Source organism: Polyodon spathula, chromosome 2 (genome assembly GCF_017654505.1).
Source record: "Polyodon spathula isolate WHYD16114869_AA chromosome 2, ASM1765450v1, whole genome shotgun sequence".
Classification (NCBI taxonomy): Eukaryota; Metazoa; Chordata; class Actinopteri; order Acipenseriformes; family Polyodontidae; genus Polyodon; species Polyodon spathula.
The window spans coordinates 29,769,840-29,788,478 of NC_054535.1; the positions used below are offsets into that span (position 1 = coordinate 29,769,840).

At 36.4% G+C, this 18,639-nt stretch overlaps 1 protein-coding gene across 3 annotated transcripts; it reads left to right on the forward strand.

Annotated features, from left to right (window-relative positions):
* Positions 1 to 1,913: 1,913 nt before the first annotated feature.
* mnd1 (meiotic nuclear divisions 1 homolog (S. cerevisiae)) lies at positions 1,914 to 17,941 on the forward strand. Of its 3 annotated transcripts, none has more exons than XM_041219489.1 (9): positions 1,914 to 1,983; positions 2,635 to 2,914; positions 4,219 to 4,284; positions 5,868 to 5,925; positions 8,699 to 8,847; positions 10,935 to 11,009; positions 13,951 to 14,065; positions 16,456 to 16,500; positions 17,745 to 17,934. In XM_041219489.1, exons 2-9 carry the CDS (start codon positions 2,912 to 2,914, stop codon positions 17,849 to 17,851), a joined length of 618 nt encoding a protein of 205 aa, XP_041075423.1. In that variant the 5' UTR covers positions 1,914 to 1,983; positions 2,635 to 2,911; the 3' UTR covers positions 17,852 to 17,934. The 3 variants fall into 3 exon arrangements, with proteins under 3 accessions (XP_041075423.1, XP_041075442.1, XP_041075433.1); XM_041219508.1 differs by having other exon boundaries at positions 8,699 to 8,763; XM_041219499.1 differs by lacking the exon at positions 13,951 to 14,065 and having other exon boundaries at positions 17,745 to 17,941.
* Positions 17,942 to 18,639: the final 698 nt, after the last annotated feature.

Below are 18,639 nucleotides of genomic sequence, written 5' to 3' on the forward strand. Positions count from 1 at the left end.
CCTGCTTCTGCAGCAAGCTCCTAACAATGCGATCTGAAAAGCTTCTTTTTCTTCAGTGATGAAAATTCCTCAGTTAAATGTATTGGTGACCACTTGTGAAGTTGTAATTTGTTTCAGTGTGTTAACAATGTCCCATTTACCACATCACAAAGACTTTTAAACGTATTGATCCTCACACTGTTCAGCTTCATGTACTGCTGAACCATATTGTAACATGCACAGGACGAGGGGTCAGGGCTGGTAGGTGATGCAATCTAAAACATGATGACGTTAGGTTGATATCTGCTACTGCCAGGGAGCCCGGCTCTTTCTCAGAGTGTTATTGGTTTCGTGTTTGACCTCCGTCTGTAAGAAGCCCCTGCTTGTGGGAACCGAGGTTTGACACAGTTTGGTGACTAATTTAGGGCCAGATTAACCTATACACAAATTATGCTATAGCGTAGGGACCCCAGCAGAATTGGGGCCCACGCGATGTCATCATTTGTTTGGGGCATTTTACAAAAACTGAATGCTGATGGGCTCACACACATAGGAAGAGAGGGGCACAGAAGCTTGCTTTTGATTAATAGTGTTCTTTTATGATGGCTGTGCATTTCTTTTTTGATTACAGCATACTTGGTCTCTGAGTCTTTCATGCAAATTCAACACAATTACTTACTGTAACGGCTAAGCTTCCTGTGATACTGTTGTATCAGCTCTGTCTCAGTCTTGAAGACGGCGGCACCAGGCGTTACAATGTTAACCGTGTTCACAGCGCTGGATTGGTGTACAACCATAGAACTGCATAGAAACAATGTAGGCCATGTAATAACCGCAGACAGCTGGGCACACTTGGTGACGTTTCTCACATGTCTCACATTTCTATATGGTTCCACAACCATATGTTTCCCTCTATAATGAATTATAAAGTGCAACGCCAATCACATTGATTATTCATTTTTATTTATTTATTTATTTATTTATTACGCAATTCCGAAGTCTGCAAAAACACAAACGTGCCTAATTCTTTTGAAACTGGAAAATTAATGGTTACCACGCACAGGCATGATGGAAAAAACTGCTAAGTGACGACTGCATCTGTATTTGTCACCACTTTATTTCATTTTTTTATTTTGTAAACTCGATGGCCGAACATGTATTCAAGAAAAATAAAACCATACTCACTTCTCAGTTCCTGCGCTCTGCTCCACTGCTCCATATGAAATTGGCTCACACTCTGTCCCCACGTCCTTTAATCCGGCCCTGTGTAAAATACATTTCAATTAAGTTCATTATGGTGTGGTACTGGCTGAAAGTTCTTCTGTTCAATTCACTTTATCCACATGTCTGCTTTATATGAAGTACAAATGCATTTAAAAATATATTTACTTCTGAATCTAATGTGATTTGATCGTATTGCACCTGGCTATTGAATGCATTATGTAAAAAAAAAAAAAAAAAATGTTTAATTGAGGATTTATTTTTGCACACACAAAGAGAAGGGTTCGGGCTTTTTTTTTTTTTTTTTTTTTTTTTTTTTTTTTTTTTTAATCAAATAATAATATTGTAAGTTTTATTTTGGGGCGAGTTATAAAACCCCGTCTTAATCCAATTTGGGGGGTTATTTTTATATAGGAAAACCCATATTGTTAACCCGATTAACAAGTACAACACTAAAAAAAAAAAAAAACTCAAATAAGAACTTGCTATATGTTCTTTTCTTGAATAAATAAATAAATAAACGACTGCAAGCCTAAGATATGTAGGAATTGTTTTATTAATGTTGTTTGGCATTCGACCAGTACACCAGTCAAGGGAATGGTACCATAAGGGGACTATCCTGTCCTGTTTTCCCAGCAGAGGGCGCTTGAGATGTATTTCTTCAGAAGCTGCCCAGACTGAGGTCGTGTTCTTGTATCCCAGAGATGACTGCGCTTGCTGCTCCAGGCTGTTCTCTGTTTGACGTCAGGCGCAGCTACAAGAGAAGAGAAACGCTTCCCAGAGGTTGCTGCAACGCCTTTTCCAAACCTTTGAGAAATTTACCAGCAACATCGCCTATTTATACTGTAGTTGCATAACGAATTACTTATTCTGTTTGTTTGCTGTATATAATGAAACGTAATTACATGTAATTATTTAATTGATCACAATGTATCACACCTGGGGAGTGCATTCATTTACAGTCCATTATAATTCTAATTTTTAAACGTCGTGGTTAGTTTCTGGATAGTCAGGCTATACAGAGTAATTTGATGTAATTATTGTCATTAACTTTATTGTAACAGTATAAATTACTTATCATGGATTAGCACATTATTATTAGTGCACTTTTAATTAATATTTTATATTGATTGATTTGTTTATTTATGTGGGTAACACTTAAAATTTTGTCTAATTACGAATGAACTAATTTATCAGTGAGATAAAACAGGAATTCATGATGAATACACGTCTAATTCTAATAATTTAATTCTGACTGCATTCATCATGAATTACCTATCAACAGAAATATAACGTTGACAAGGTTGTTCACCCTTCTTTGCATAGAGATAACATGTTTTTCCCCTCCAGTAACAAGGGGGCAGCAGTAGTTTTAGTAGCTATTTGAATTACGATTGGCAGGTCACTCATGATCTCTGTCGTTTTATTTCACAGTGGCAGACAGCCTCCCGCAGGAACTTTTCACATCTGCGCTGGGCTGTGCAGGAGCTGCACAGCTTTGCAGCGGGTGGAGCTTAGTGACGTCACGCAGCAGCCCTCGAATAATGCGCATCTGTGCAGATCAGCGCTATAAGAACACGACCGAGTCTCCACCCAGAAAATAGTAGCGCGAAAATTAGCAAAACAAATCCGAGGGAGCAAAGAAGTGAATATTAGCCTTGTACGTGAAGACTGGAGTTCAGTTTGATTATCGTTCAACTGACTATACAAGATGGTAAGACACAAGTTAAGGCAATTGAGAATTGTTTGTCGTTTGGAAAAACCAGTCATTTCTGCAAACTGTGTACAGTACGGTAACAGTTATATTTCTGGATCGAGAATAAACTGGCTCGCGAATTGAAACAAGGTACCGATATCTTTTTATTTAGTACTGTATCTAAATTACGTAACTTAAACATGTTAGTGATAGTTTAAATAGATACACTACAAAATGTGCAGGACTTTGTTTTAATACTTTGTAATGCCATGCTGTAACCCAGTTTTGTCACGTCATTGATGGTATTCCCAAATACCGTTTCAAATGCTACGTTTGATCTAAATTTATTTACACGGGAGTAAATAAGCATAACATAAGCGCAACGTTGCAAATAGTAATCCCCCTACAGTTTGTAAGAATGATACAGATTTAAATATTACACAGGTATACTTATCTGTTGTATTTAAAATAGTAACCTGTTGCGTCTACCATGGGCTGTTGTGAAGCAATCGGAAGTTGAGATTGCGTCTCTGTCTTCAAAGTTTTGATAGTGGGAGCCACCCGTCAAAAAACAAGGTGGACAAGCTTTACATATACTAGAATACTCAAGTGCAATGAGGCTGTGTGGTACAGTGGTTAAAGAAAAGTGCTAACCAGGAGGTCCCTGGTTCAAATCCCGGCTCAGCCACTGACTGTGTGACCCGAGCAAGTCACTTAACCTCGCTGTGCTTCGGGTGACAAGTTCTTGTACATGACTGCAGCTGATGCATAGTTCACACACCCTAGTCTCTATAAGTCGCCTTGGATAAAGGCGTCTGCTAAACAAATAATACAGTACTAGGCTATTGACGATAAGTTGACATGTAGTACTATAGGTGTGAAAGTGCATGCTTAACTTTCTTAAGAATATTGGTAATGCTGATATACGTTTTAGCGTGCTTAATACCTTACGTGCCATACTAATGAGACTGTGTGTGTGTGTGTGTATAACTTTGGGAATATACAGCTGTTCTCCTGTAATGTAATGTAATGTAATACCCTCACATTTGGAATACACAGCAGACTACAATTCTCACATAGGTCTCGCTTTTACAGTAGTGTTAGTCTTAACTAATTTAGTGTGGACTGAAATAGTGTTTTTTTGGGTTGTTTTTTTTGTTAACTGGTACATGGTTATCCACTCACGTGTCATAAACGTATGGGTGATGGCAGTTCTAGAAGGTGTGGTCATTCAAGGAGAAGTGGCTTAGGGCCTGGAGACTTGTTCAGTACCATATTGTGGTTTTTATTTATTTATTTATTTATTTATTTATTTATAATAGTCCAAGAAGAAAGGTTTGAGCTTGGAGGAGAAGCGGACTCGCATGATGGAGATATTTTTTGAGACGGTAAGTAGGCCTACTGTGTTATTTTGACCCAGCACTAACAATACCTATTCCTCTTTTATCTGTTAGGAGCAACTCTTCTTCAAAAACAGAACCCACAGTTTACACTACTGGTGTTATGTAACCAAATCATTTGTTTTATGTTTCTGTGTTAATTACATAAATGGAAATACAGGCTAGGTTGTTAGTGTCTGTACAGCTGTAACAGCAATTGTGAGTAAGCCACAGAGCCTTTAATAACATGGTTTGTTGCTGAACCATAAACATTAAAACTCTGAAATCCCTTAACCCTGCTATTCATGACTGAAATTGCAACTCAACAAAACACACACAACCTCCTCCTCAAACCCAGCATTACGTCATCTTCAAATCCACGTAAAGGAGTAGTGCTGTTTCAGAAGGTTTTGCCCCTACTTTTAAACCACAAAAGTCCTATGGTTTCTTAATTAAATTTTTGTTGATTGCCCTGGGACTGAACCGGGTGTTCATACAAAACATGAAAGCCAGCCCAAAGCCAGTTTGTTAATGATGGTTGCAGGCCTGAATGCTTATTTTTAATGCACTTTTTAAGCAGACCTTTTCATTTGCATTCAATTGTGTGCTTACTGTTTAACCACAAGACATCTCTCACACCTCCAGTATAAAATCTCAGGACTCAGTGGAGCCCAATAAACTGTTATACAGTGGATAGTGTTGCCATATTGTAAGCCAGGTGCGTTTTCAGATCTGGTTTCAGTGACAGTAATAATAAAAATAAATAAGTACATTTTGTTTTTATTTTTCTGATAGTTCAACATTTTCAACAGTTGATCTCCCTTACACAGAATCAATATGATGTATCTTCATTTTTGTTGCTTCTGTGGCCTATAGTAGACCATTAAGTTTTCTTCGTTATCTCTTGTTTGGGATGCATGTATCCCCGACAACCTGGAATTAATGCAGGGGCTAGGACGTGACGCATTTTTCAGATAGTTCAGAAGTTCTTGAGGTGATTGGAATCTATTCATAATTTCATAATAACATATGTTTGTAAGTGGTTCCCTTGTATTGAACATTCCTCATTTTATTTGTAATTTTATCTTTCATGAATACATTTTGTTTGGGGCTCTATATAGCAGAGTGTTATTGGTAGAAACCTATGGAATTGCAAGCATAATGTCTTTAACATTACTTAAGAGTGAATGATGTAACCTACTTAAAAAACCGAAAAGATATATTCTACAAGAAAATGGTTTGACTGCCTGTTTCTTTTAACCTGTGAAAAAATGTTTTAATATATTTTTGCAGATGACTGATGGTCTGTACAGAAACAACAATTGGAATAGTGACAATATCCTAGACTTCCTGTCTATACACATTTGTTTCTTATTCTAGCTCGGCTGGAGGTATTATATTAACGTACTGCTCATTGACTTTTGATTAAATGTCTCCATGTCACTAAGTTTAATATAAAAAGCAGCTTCTTGTGAATAGGAAAGCATATAAACACTGATAACAACACATTGGTGGTTGTATAGTTGCTGCTGCTGTTGTGAGTTGGATTATAGTAATTCTAATGCATTATTTAATCCTATTCTTCCTTCCAGAAAGATGTGTTCCAGCTAAAAGATATTGAAAAGATTGCCCCAAAGACTAAAGGAATAAGTAGGTAGCAATATAACTTGTATTCAAATAACCAATAATACATGCTGTCACTGTTTAAGATCATGACATTTCAAGTGCCATTCTAGAGATGATAGCCAAACATAATGGATCAATTGCAATGAACAAAAAGCGGACGGTCCCGTAGTTAGTCAGGACTTGACTAAACTAGTGCGCTAGTTATCAACAGTTGCAACAAACCAAGAACTTCCAGATAGTCCCCAGGTGCGGATTAAAAATGTTCCCAATTGCAACGAACTCCAGATGATGAGTGCTGTCCCCTAGATGTTCCTGATATACGGTACTAAATTAAACCACCAAGCTCTTTAGACTAAGTAGAATAGTTTCCATACTAACTCAAGTTAAAATGAGAAACCTCATTAAAAGACAAGTTTTCTAAAATGAAACCCTTAAAACCGACAAATATATATAATCCAAAATATGTATCTAGCACTTAGCAGAGCTTTCAAATTTTAATAAGAGGGCCTGGTTAACATCCACAAAGCACTGTTTGCTGTATTGTTCACAGGATTTCGAAGCTCATAGCGACACTTGATGAAAACTATGTTGTCATGCTCAATGAAGAGAAGCAATGAGATACAGTGCCTATAGAGTCTACACCCCCTTTGAAAATATTCACCTTTTCTAACCTTATAGCCTGGAATTAAAATTCACTAAAATTATTTATTATTATTATTATTATTATTATTAATCAACACATCCTATTGCACAACTGCCAAGTGAAAAAAATATTCTAGAAATTTGTAGAAAATTAAAAAATAAAAACTGAAATAGCTTGGTTGGATGGATGTGTCCACCCCCCTTGTAATAGCAATCCTAAATTAGCTCGGGTGTAACCAATCACCTTCAAAATCACACACCAAGTTAAGTGGCCTCCACCTGTGTTAAATTGTAGTGATACACATGATTTCAGGATAAATTCAGCAGTTCCTGTAGGTTCCCTCTGCTGGGTAGTGCATTTTAAAGCAAAGACTCACCCATGAGCACCAAGACGCAATTATTAAGAAGTGGAAGGTGTATGGCACTATCAAGACCCTGCCTAGATCAGGCCGTCTCTCCAAACTGGATGAATGAGCAAGAAGGAGACTGATCAGAGAGGCTACCAAGAGGCCAATGGCAACTTTGCAAGAGCTACAGGCTTTTGTGGCCAAGATTGGTCAAAGTGTGCATGTGACAACAATATCCCAAGCACTTCATAAATCTGGCCTGTGTGGTAGGGTGGCATAAGGAAGCCATTACTCAAGAAAGCCCACCTTGAATCCTGTTTGAAGTATGCAAAAAAACACTAGGGACATTCTATAGCCATGTGGCAAAAAGTTTTGTGGTCAGACGAAACTAAAATGGAACTTTTTGGCCTAAATGCAAAGCTGAATGGCGCAAACCCAATACAGTGCATCACCCAAAGAACTCCATACCTACTGTGAAGCATGGTGGTGGCAGCATCATGTTATGGGGATGTTTCTCATCGGCATTGACTGGGGCACTTGTCAGGATAGAAGGGAAAATAAATGGAGCAAAGTACAGAGAAGACCTTGAGGAAAACTTGCTGCCCTCTGCAAGAAAGCTGAAACTGGGACAGAAGTTCAAATTTCAGCATGACAACGACCCAAAGCTACACTGGAGTGGCTAAGGAACAAAAGGGTAAATGTCCTTGGGTGGCCCAGTTAGAGCCCCAACCTAAATCCAATCAAAAATATGTGGCATGACTTGGAGATTGCTGTCCATCAACGCTCCCCAAGGAACTTGACAGAGCTTGAACAGTTTTGTAAAGAAGAATGGTCAGCTATTGCCAAATCTGGGTGTGCAAAGTTAGTAGAGACCTATCCCAACAGACTCACAGCTGTAATTGCTGCCAAAGGTGCTTCCACCAAGTATTAACTCAGGGGGGTGGATTCTTATCCAATTATGATCTTTCAGTTTTGTATTTTTAATATATATAAAAAAAAAACTTTTTTCCCCTTACCAGTGTGGAGTATGGTGTGTAGATAAGTGGAAACAAATTCTCATTTAAATGCATGAAACTCTGAGGCACTGAATAAATACCTTTTGCATATACTACACACAAGTTTCAGGCTTGTTGAATTATTATAATTATTATTTTTTTTTTTATATATATAAACAAGAGCATCCCAAAATACGAATGCGTTTTAATGGGATGACAGTGAATTCTTAGGCCTATGCAATTCCATTTGTGTTTTCCATACACTATATACAACTTTTAATTGTTGCTTAATCCCATAAAAACTATCACGAACTGGAATCAATCTGTTTGTGCCACACGCACTTAGGGTTTTGTTCCTTGCAATTGGAACTAACTTAATCCGCAGCTGGGGATGATCCCCAGAAAAGTACCAGAACGGCTAGAGCGCAATTTAGTAACTTTGTACACTTGATGTGAACTAACTGAATGTTCGTTGCAGTTGACCCAATAATGTCTATCTGTAACGTTGGATAAAGTAACAGAAGAGCATTGAAAATCAGTTAGCAGGGCACATAACCATGTAAAAAATAAATAAATTTAAAAAATGCATTGTAATATGACAAAAGCTGGCTTGCAGTGGCTAGAGTCCCAATTCTACCCACTGTGTCCAAGGGTAATCGTGCATTGCATTGCCTTTTTATGAGTGCCTTTTTGGGAATTGTATTGCCTTTTTACGAGTCTACAACTCGCCATATTAACAACTGAAAGATCTAATACATAGGGTGCTTTGGAAAATATTTCTACAACATATGCTGTGATCTGCTTCCCCCCCAGCCCCCATGTCTGTGAAGGAGGTCCTGCAGAGTCTAGTGGATGACGGTATGGTAGATTCCGAGAGGGTAGGCACATCCAATTACTTCTGGGCTTTCCCAAGCAAAGCTCTTCATGCAAGGAAGTGTAAACTTGAAGAATTGAAAAAGCAGGTAAAACTGCTTTTTTAAAATATTTTTATGTAGATTTGTTTTTGTTTCCCATAAAGTACCTACATTTTACAAACGGTATATTCTGTCGTTTGTAAAACTACAATTGACATAAAGCAGCCGTTTCATTCTATATTAATCTTCAGTTTTGTTTCAGCAGAGCATTCTCTGTGTAGCACCTTGACAGCAATAGCTTATACTTTTGTTTTACAAGTGCAGGGTAGGCTGGTGATCTGAGCAAAACAATTGATACATCTGGATTCTGTTGACACAAAATCATAAAAACAAAACAAAAAAAAAACCTGGGAATTTATGTATTTTTTTTGTTTTGTTTTTAAATCTATTTTAAAAAGTACCATTTTTAAGATTAATGAAGTACAGCTTTGTGTGGAAATCTGTTTCAGAAGGGGGTTTCCAAAAAGATAGGGTCACAGGTAAATATATAGTACTTTGGTATTATTGAAGGAGGAAGTGAAATGCAAGAAAAACGTTTCACTACTGCTTGTGGCTTCCTTTCTGTGCATGCTCCCTTGTTATACCGCTGTCTGACTTAAAAAGTGAAATACTGAATTTGTGAGGGGCCATTAAACATTAAGCAGGAGTGTTTAATTACAGTTCCAAAGGGCCATTCCACTCCAGGATTAAAATGTAAAATACAAAAAATCCTACTTTAGGGCCTGCTTTGTGATTAATTGGTTCAATTACCCTATTTAAACAGGGTAGGAAGAAGGGCCTGCATTGGTCACCCCTGCTGTAAAGTATAGTCCAGCTATGCACAGTTTTCAGACATGTCCTTGTGACGAATAATTATGAAATAATGAGGGAAAGCTGTAACTGTCCTCCTACAAGGTTGATGCAGAAACCAATTCAGTGGCGTCATGTCCTTCTCCCTCAAGGCAGGTAGATATGTACAGTGATTTGTCATTCCTGCGAGACAATCTGATTTAATGTTGTTTTAAAAAGATTATAAAGTAACCATACAAATTAGAGACATTGTTTTAATCTGCAAAAACAATCATGAATAACTTGACACCACTCAGAAATCGAAAGACTGCTGTTTTGTGACATTGTTTGCACTGTTGATGAAGGTTTTTACTGTATATCAGTATTATATACATGGATGCCTGGCAACCAGTTGTTAATGGTATTATCTGTTGAGACCAGTGGCTTTGCCAAGAAAGAGAGGCTGTATTGTGTGATACTTACAGTAAAGCTATGAATTAGAATGTGATTCAAATGCCGGTGCTGTCTCATAATTTTTGGAAATAAACTACAGCAGTGGCCAAGAGTTTTACTTCACCCTATAGAATTAACACATTTTGCTTCATGAAGTCGAATGAAACCTGAATTATGTTACGTTAACATATTGAATTACATAACGCTTTGTAGTTTTCCATATACTTGAAAAATGTGATGTTTTGAAATACTGTACTACTATGGTGGCTTCCAGTAGACTTTTGTAATATGTTTTTTTAGTTTCTTAAATAAAAGACGTTAAATTATGTTCATACATGTTTTTTAACTATGACTCAATACCAAAGTTCTAAGTGATGTTAAACGTTCGGCCATAGCTGTATATATAGAAGTGCTCAGGTGTATTACTATTATTTTTTGCCTATACAATTGTGTGTTAATACAAGGAACCCAAAAATCACTGATGGCTTTCTAAACTGTAAGAATATATTGCAAATATTGAAATGTTTTTCAATGTTTACATGCTGAATCATTTCTCTGAGGATAGTTGACACAATTCCCAAAGGTAACTTGTCTACATTTTCCTATATCCTGAAATAATTCCCTGGTTGCAAATACTATTGACAACCTAGAAGTAAAAAAATTAAACTCGTCATACATTTGAACCAGTTCCTAACAGTGGCTCATGTGCCTTTATATAAAAAATAAATAAATAACACATAGACATTAAGCCTTCAGGCAAAACAGGATAGACTTTTAATGGTATGCAGTCAGCACTGTATGTGACAAGTCAGGATTCATCAAATATGTTAGAGCCTGTACATAAAAAAAATCTTGATGAAGGAGCTCAAGGGAAATGGCTCTCATGTAACATTTTAACTGTTCTCATTTTGCAGCATGCAGAGGGAAGCCAGAGGAAAACAGTCCTGCAGCAGGGTATTGAAAAGGCAAAAGTGGGTCGGCAAGAAACAGTAAGTCAAGTCATTCTCCATTTTGATGGATGTATTTATGTATTTGCTTTAGACTTTGTATCATTTTTATGCATTATTGCTTGTTAGCTCAGTAGAATAGTATATTTTCCAGGTTTCTCCAGTTTTTGCCAATTTTGTAATGCATTATTGGCAAATATTTTGTTGCAATCAAGATGTACTGCACTGCGTTTTAGAGACATCATAGCTGTTTGGGTGTTTGGCTCACAGTAGTTTCCAATAGGATATTCATATACGTGCCAGCAACCAATTCAGTTAGTAGCCTGAAGCAAATGAAAATCTGAATGCAGGTTTTAGAACATTTTCAAGACTTGCTCTGGGCAGAATCTCAGTCTGTTTTGAAGGTGAACGACGCTTTTTCATAGTGGTACGTCCCATTTAAAGATGAATAAACAAGGGATTTAAAAACATGTGCTCCATCATTTTCATAACAAGTTCCTTATGTTTTTCTGCTGTTTATTCTGTTTTGATTTCCAGATTATTATATATTTTTTTCTTCCACTGCATTGAGTCGATTGCAGTGTGTTTGTGATTTGTTTGCTTCAAATTAACTGACTTCAGGAAAAGAAAATACAAACTTTAAACAAGTTAAACTGATCATGGTAACCAACCCATAGAACATTACATAGAGAGTAAACCAGGATCATAGATGATCTGAAAGAAAAGCTGCAATATATACAGTAATTAGCCCACATGTTCCACTTTTTTTGTAAGACAATTTACATTTGCTACAGATCAAGGAGATTTTAAATCTACCAGTTTACACTCTGCACTGGGTGTTTTATGATGAAAAGAAAATGTCAGGATAGCTGTTAAACTATAAACTAGACTGCAAGAATGAATTGCAAATAGGATCAGGGATGAGCAGTTAACAGAATTTGTCACCTGTTTGAAATAAAAATAAGGCGAAACAGATTCTGGCTCAGTCAAGATATGAAGGTAAAAGCAGCTCACATTGTTTTGTAATTAACAGTTTAATTAGGAAACAACTGGCTCAAAATTAGTTTAAAGGGACGTCATTTGATCAAAAATATAACCTGAAAACTTAAAGCCCTAAATAGAATCCACTAGATATTTATTTATTTATTTATTTATTTATTTATTTTAATAGTGTGACTTTAATGGTGGTGGTTTTTGCCCTTCTTCATAAGCCATGCATACGTGCCAACATTTGGAAACTGTTCAGTGGGACACTCGTCATATAATAGACATATCCTCTCAAATCAACACCACATGACCAGCATGACAGTAATCACAGACACAAGCAAGTGTTCTTACCTTTGTATACCGGTAAGTTAGTAATCAACAGATGTGTTTTCTATGTGTAAATTATCGGGACTTTATTCCTATGCATCGGGACGTGGGACATTTGCTACGAAATCAGGACTGTTCCGACCATATATGGACTGGCATGTATGGGCCATGTTCCACCGTAAGCTGTATAAAGAAACTGAGACCCGAGTCGGTGGTTCTAGTCTATACTAGATGCGAGCAAATTTTGTATCTACATCGTTCAAAGGCGAACGTCCAGAAACTTTCACGTGACCCTATTGTTGCTGCAGTTCTTCTGCGTCACTCACCAGACATGCCAGTATTAATAATGCCTGGAATGTTCTGCCAGACACTGTCTTTTTTTACTGTTGTCTTTGTATGAATTTAATGAACAATCATAATGCAAAGGCTACAGCTGCACTTCCTGAATACATTTCTCGTGTTCCATGTTTATCGCATATTTGTGTTATGACCTGTCAAGTTTACTGATATTTCTGACATTGCTTCTGATTGTTCCATTTCACTGTAGTCTACTGCGATGCGCAGGAAAAATAGAATACAGTTCTATTCCTGTGGAGTTGCTCTCTTCGTCCAGACTGGTCAATTGGGGTGGTGTAGACTCCAGTCACTTCTAAATTACTTCTTCTGGGTGATGTGCTGTTCATACTCTTATTTGTTGAACTTGGTTATTTTCACAGATTTAATCTGCCTTTATTTTGCGCCGTTTGTCTTTTTTTTTGTTTGTTTTTTTTTGTTTTTTTCTCTCCCGAAGCTGCTGCTCCTCAGCAGTGCTTTGACTTAAGCACAGTAATAGCTTGCTGTGTTCAGCATTTATTTTTTTATTTATTTATTTATTTATTTATTTTAATTTACTGACCACTACTACATGTTTGGGGAATCTAATATTTATATCATTTGTTATCTTTTTAAATCCTGTTTCCTAGGTCTTTTTTAATTTTTTTTTTATTTTTTATTTATTTTTATTTTTTTACTGTTTGTTTGTAGCTGATCAGTCTTTTATTAGGTCTATAAATTAAATGATGGTTCCTGAAAATAAAAATAAAATCTACTTGATTGTTAATTAGTGGTGTGTGTTGTTGGTTTTTATTTCTTTTTTTGTTTTATTTTCCCCTTTAGCCTTAATTGTGACTTCCGTTTAAGGTCTTATTTTTTCCTGTTCTTGGTCTTTTGAACTTGGGATTGATTTCGATTCAGGGACCACTTAAATTTAAATAAAAACACATTTCAATTTCAGAGTACATTCAGTGTGTTTAATATATGTGTCATTTCAACATCTCACTTTTTATATGTTTTTATAAAATGAAAGATTAAATGCTTTAGCCATGTTGTCAACTGAAAGACATGATGGCTGCCATTCTTGACTTTATTATTAAAGTAATCGAAAAATTTGCCACAAGACATTGCAGAGCAAAATTTTTCTATCGCTTCCAACAAGAAACAGATCCACTGGACAGTGCTTCTATCACTGAGGTTGGCCCCCTGGACCCCACCTCCTCACCTGCATCTGAGGTGTGAACAGCCACGAATTTTGGCCGTGAGCCGCCACTGACCCAGCATGAACATCAGGACCATTTCTACTTCATGTAAAAAGTGTAATCTAACGGGAGATAATCGTATTTATTGCCTATAGGAAGATAGGGCAGCCTTACTGAAGGAACTTCAGGTGCTGAGGGAACAACGGAACCAGCTGAGAGCAGAGGTGGAAAAATACAGGGAATGTGACCCAGAGGTGGTGGAAGAAATTCGTAAGTTCATGCTTTGACCACTTATTTAACCCTAACCTGAATAATATAAGTAGCAGATGGCTGTACACCTTAGGCCCATCTATTTTTCAGTTTTGTCTGAAAATGTTGTGTTTTTCTTTTTTCTTTTACTTCAAGTTGCATGTTCATCCTTGAAAAACAAAATAAACTCTATATATATATTTTTCCCCATTTTGTAAGCTAAAGTTTTATATGGTGCTTAATTTCAAGCAAGGCTTTGCTGCCCTACAGGTTTTGATTGTTTCGTATGAAGGGAACTGACCTTGTCAGCCCTGACCTAAAGTTGTGATGGCCTGTTCACTTTTGTAACTTTTCATCAACCGCTGTCTGCAGGTGTGACTAAAATGTGTTTGCTTACCAGCCACGGTAAAGTTAAATGGCAAGTTGCATTTGAAATTTAGGAAACTACTTTGTACCGGACTGTACATTTAATATCCAAGTTTAGCGGATCATCTAATGAGAATGATCTATGATTCTTGTCATTATATACACTGTAGATATAATATCAATACTCTAGATATCTCTTGTATATGCTGTCAGAATATTGAAGTAATACATTTGTTATGCATATGAACTCTTCCTAGTTTAATGAAACTCAACAACATCCTTCAGAGAGAAATGGCACACCCATTGCATTGTAATTTGAGCCAATCTGAGTTGTGAGCCGAGTTAGACAAACTGCTGATAGTGAGAGCCAGTATATCAAATGTGAACAACTGTGACTGTTTAGTGCAGTTTGCTTTAGTATTTTTCCCAGGGTTTATTGTTTTTATTAACGTACTTTATTGGGTCCGTAGCGAAGTTGAGAACCACTTTGAAGCTTTGTTTTAAAGATTAAGTAGCTTAAAGTTTAGTCTTTTTATAGATTTTATTTAATTAATTCATTTATATTCATCTTACTATTTTATGATGTTTGCAGTCCTTTGTGGTTGTGGGTTCTGTTGCCCCAATATTTGTTTCTCTAAGTCTCCCTTTAGCTGGCTTGGAGCTTACACTAAACCGCTGCTATCCATTAAAGTCTTATGACAGTATGACTTTTCAACTCTTGTCAGCTCCATAAATTCTCTGTCGCGACATTTTAATGCTTTAACAGTTTCTTTATTTATCTAGTGTTATTTTCATATTAGTTGTGAAATTAGAAAAGCACATTAAAATATACTGTTCACCTAAACCTAGCAAGATAAATAACTGTAACTTAATCCTTCACACTCAATATTTCTCTTGTAATGCAGCATTGTGCAGGTGTTGATTCTAAATAAAACAAAAAATAATAGTAAAAAATAAAAAAATATGTAGTTGCCACACCCATCAAGACAAACTGGTCCTGCCAGTCCACTGCAATGAAATATGAATTCTAAGCAGCAGAAGTTATACTGCACCTTCCAGGGTTTCCAAAGCTTTGACTTGGCATTCATGATTTTAAGTGTAGATTTCAGATAAAAGATAACATTTTATTCTTGATTCATGGACTGGTTTAAAAACAAAACAAAAAAAGCTTTTCACTACCTTTGTATTTAATTTATTTTTTGGGAGATTGCAAGAGCCATGTGCTTGTTTATGTGTACGATATTAAACTGATATCCACATGCATCACTGCAAGCTGTTCTTAAAAATACAGCTTGCACCTCCTGTATGCTTTACCCCTTGAAGATACTGAATAAACTGTCCAGGGGGCCTAATGTGGCCCTGGGATCTCGTATTGTACACGCCTGGTATAGACCTTTCAAGTTACAAGGTAAAGTAACTCTGCTGCATGTTCAAAGAAAGCAACCTCATTTTTAAATACTGAAACACAGTATATGATCTCTGGATTCTGTATCCTGGTGGCAGCCAATGTACAAAATCCCAATATGCAATAGCTATATGTAATATGTGAGGCAAAATTATCCTGTTAAATCAGACCATGGTATTTGCCTGTCTGCAAATTTGAGTTTGTTATGAATGGAACAGCAGTACAGCCAGCTGAAAATTATCATAACCAGGATTTTTATTGGCATTCACTTAATATAAATATATATTTTTTTCTCTTTAAGGTGTTGCAGTCTTTATTTAGGTGCAAGCTTATTCCCCAAAACATATGCTGGCAAACAAAGGGATAACATTTTTAATATTTGCTGGTGCAAAATAAAATAACTATTTTTGCTTCCCAGTGTTTGACTGCTTGAAACTGAGGATATCTGAAACCAGTCAGGTATTGGTCCTTAAGAGTCTTCTAGTTGTTTTTGGTGCCCTGCCCAGAAAACTGCATGAGGTTGTTTTCAGCATTGTAATTTATCAATCTCTTGACTCAATACTCTTTTTTAACGTAGTTTATTTCGATTTTGACAAAATAGCCATTCTTTGTAGTTGACCTCCCACTTTTTGTTTTACAGGGCAGTCGAACAAAATTGCAAAGGATGCAGCCAACAGGTGGACAGGTGGGTCAGACACTGGTCATCTTTTCCTCAAAGGATCGAGGGGAAAATTACAATTATAATCCTTTTTAAATCATTAAAATGACACCCTCCCTTCCTGACTATTGTGCACCAAAGAGACTCCCGTGCATTGTTAGATGTCTGATTTTGTAACCTTGGCAGCAGAAAGAAAACTAGACCGTAAACAGTGCCAGTATTTCTGTCCATCATGGTTTAGTGCAATTAAATATTCCTTAATATCTGCACATTGCTGGGTTATCAGCACCCTGTATAAGAAGGTTATGAGTTCAAATGTCAGATCTGTCTGTTCGATCTGAACTAATCCCCCAGCTGATTGGTTTTCTGTGTCCATCACAAAGCCTTCACTTTGTGGTAAGATGTTTTGGCAGTTGCTTCTGCTCGCTAGTGGGAGGTATTTGATATGTGACCATAGATTTTGCATGAACATGCAGATGGATAATAAACACAAGCATTGACAGGCAGTAGTTTGCTGAGGAGGGTGTAGGTGGGCTGCAGTCCTGCTGCATTGAGTCAAATCAGCCAGCAGGGGTCGCTATCATAACTTTGACATTACTCCACAGTAAGCAGTGGGAGGTTGCAATTTTTTTATTTCCAAAACATCTGACATGCAATTCTATTATAATCTTGAAGTATATTGATATTCTTTTAAGTCAGTATCATTAGTACAAAATATATACATCTGAAAATCTTAAAGGTATAGCCATTTTCTTGTTTTAATAAAAAATATCAGGTTTATAACTAATTCCAATGGAATGTCCTAGGAATAACTACTACATATGTGAATACAAAAATGATATACTGTGATTTAAGTGTTCGGTGACTGATGCTGATAATAAATGAAAGTGGTGCCTAGCAAAGCTTTTCTGCTCAGTTGTCATACAGAGCATTTCATAACCACCTTCAGGATGCTGTCACTGGTGTTTTATAATACAGTAGTGCACATTAAATATTCAAAGATAGAGGGTTGTAATGCAATTATTGAGAATGCCTGAGCCATATTACAGTAACAATGCTGCAATAACAATCTGATTAGTGTCTTTATGAACACAACATGTATAAAAAAATAAGTTCTAAGAAGCTTTCAGAACTGGCAATTTTATTGATTAAATCCATCTATCTGATTGACAATTTTTTTTTATCCTTGCCGGTTGCCAAAAGTCAGAGTAATGGCAATATATTATAATAGATAACAATACCCATGCTCATGACATCTCTTCTCTTCACAGATAATGTTTTTGCTATCAAGGGGTGGGCCAAGAGAAAATTTGGCTTTGAGGAAAGTCGAATTGATAAAACGTTTGGAATACCAGAGGATTTTGACTACATTGATTGAAGTTTTTGATCAATTTAGAAAATGTGTTGTATTTTTCTGTTTGTGATAAATAAATAAATGTATTTATTCAGCTGTTTGGGAATTAAGACAAAAGACACCTGTATTTTATTACATGCAAAAACAATACAAAATATATATTTTAACCTTCCGAAGTAAATATTCGGAAGTGACTTGCAGCCCGTTTGTGTTTTTCTACACTCTACTACTTTTGTATCCAAGGTTTTCATGTCCCAGAGAGAATTCCACACCTTGAGTTCCTTATCTCTAGACTTTCTTCTTTGGGAAATGTGATAAGCAAGTGTGTGCATTTTCAAAGATTTTGAAATAAGAAATGGTGCTTGGCTAACTCTTTCACTCTAACAGAGCACTGACTAAGGTTTTTTTAAAGCAAATGCTGCTGTCAAGTAAGCTAATTGCTTTAACATAAGAATGAAAGTTATGAGAATGGAAGTGAGCATTATTGACTAATGAGATGGGAATCAAGTATCAGAGTCCCATATTGTTAGTAAGTTATGAGGATGACAGTGAATATTACTATCATACCTAAGGTAAGGCAATTTAAGAAGTGTGTTATATTTAGGAAAAATATTGTATAGGTGCAGTCATACATGTTTTTATTGTGCAAATTATGTAAATAAAGGAGTGTAGAGTAGACCATGTGAGAGACAGAATGCCCTTAGTAAGTTTTATCACAATTGGATGAGAGGTTATCTAAGTGTCTATTGTTTCAAAAATAACCTAATGACATCTAAACATTTGCCACCACTATATCCCTATTGTTTGAAATA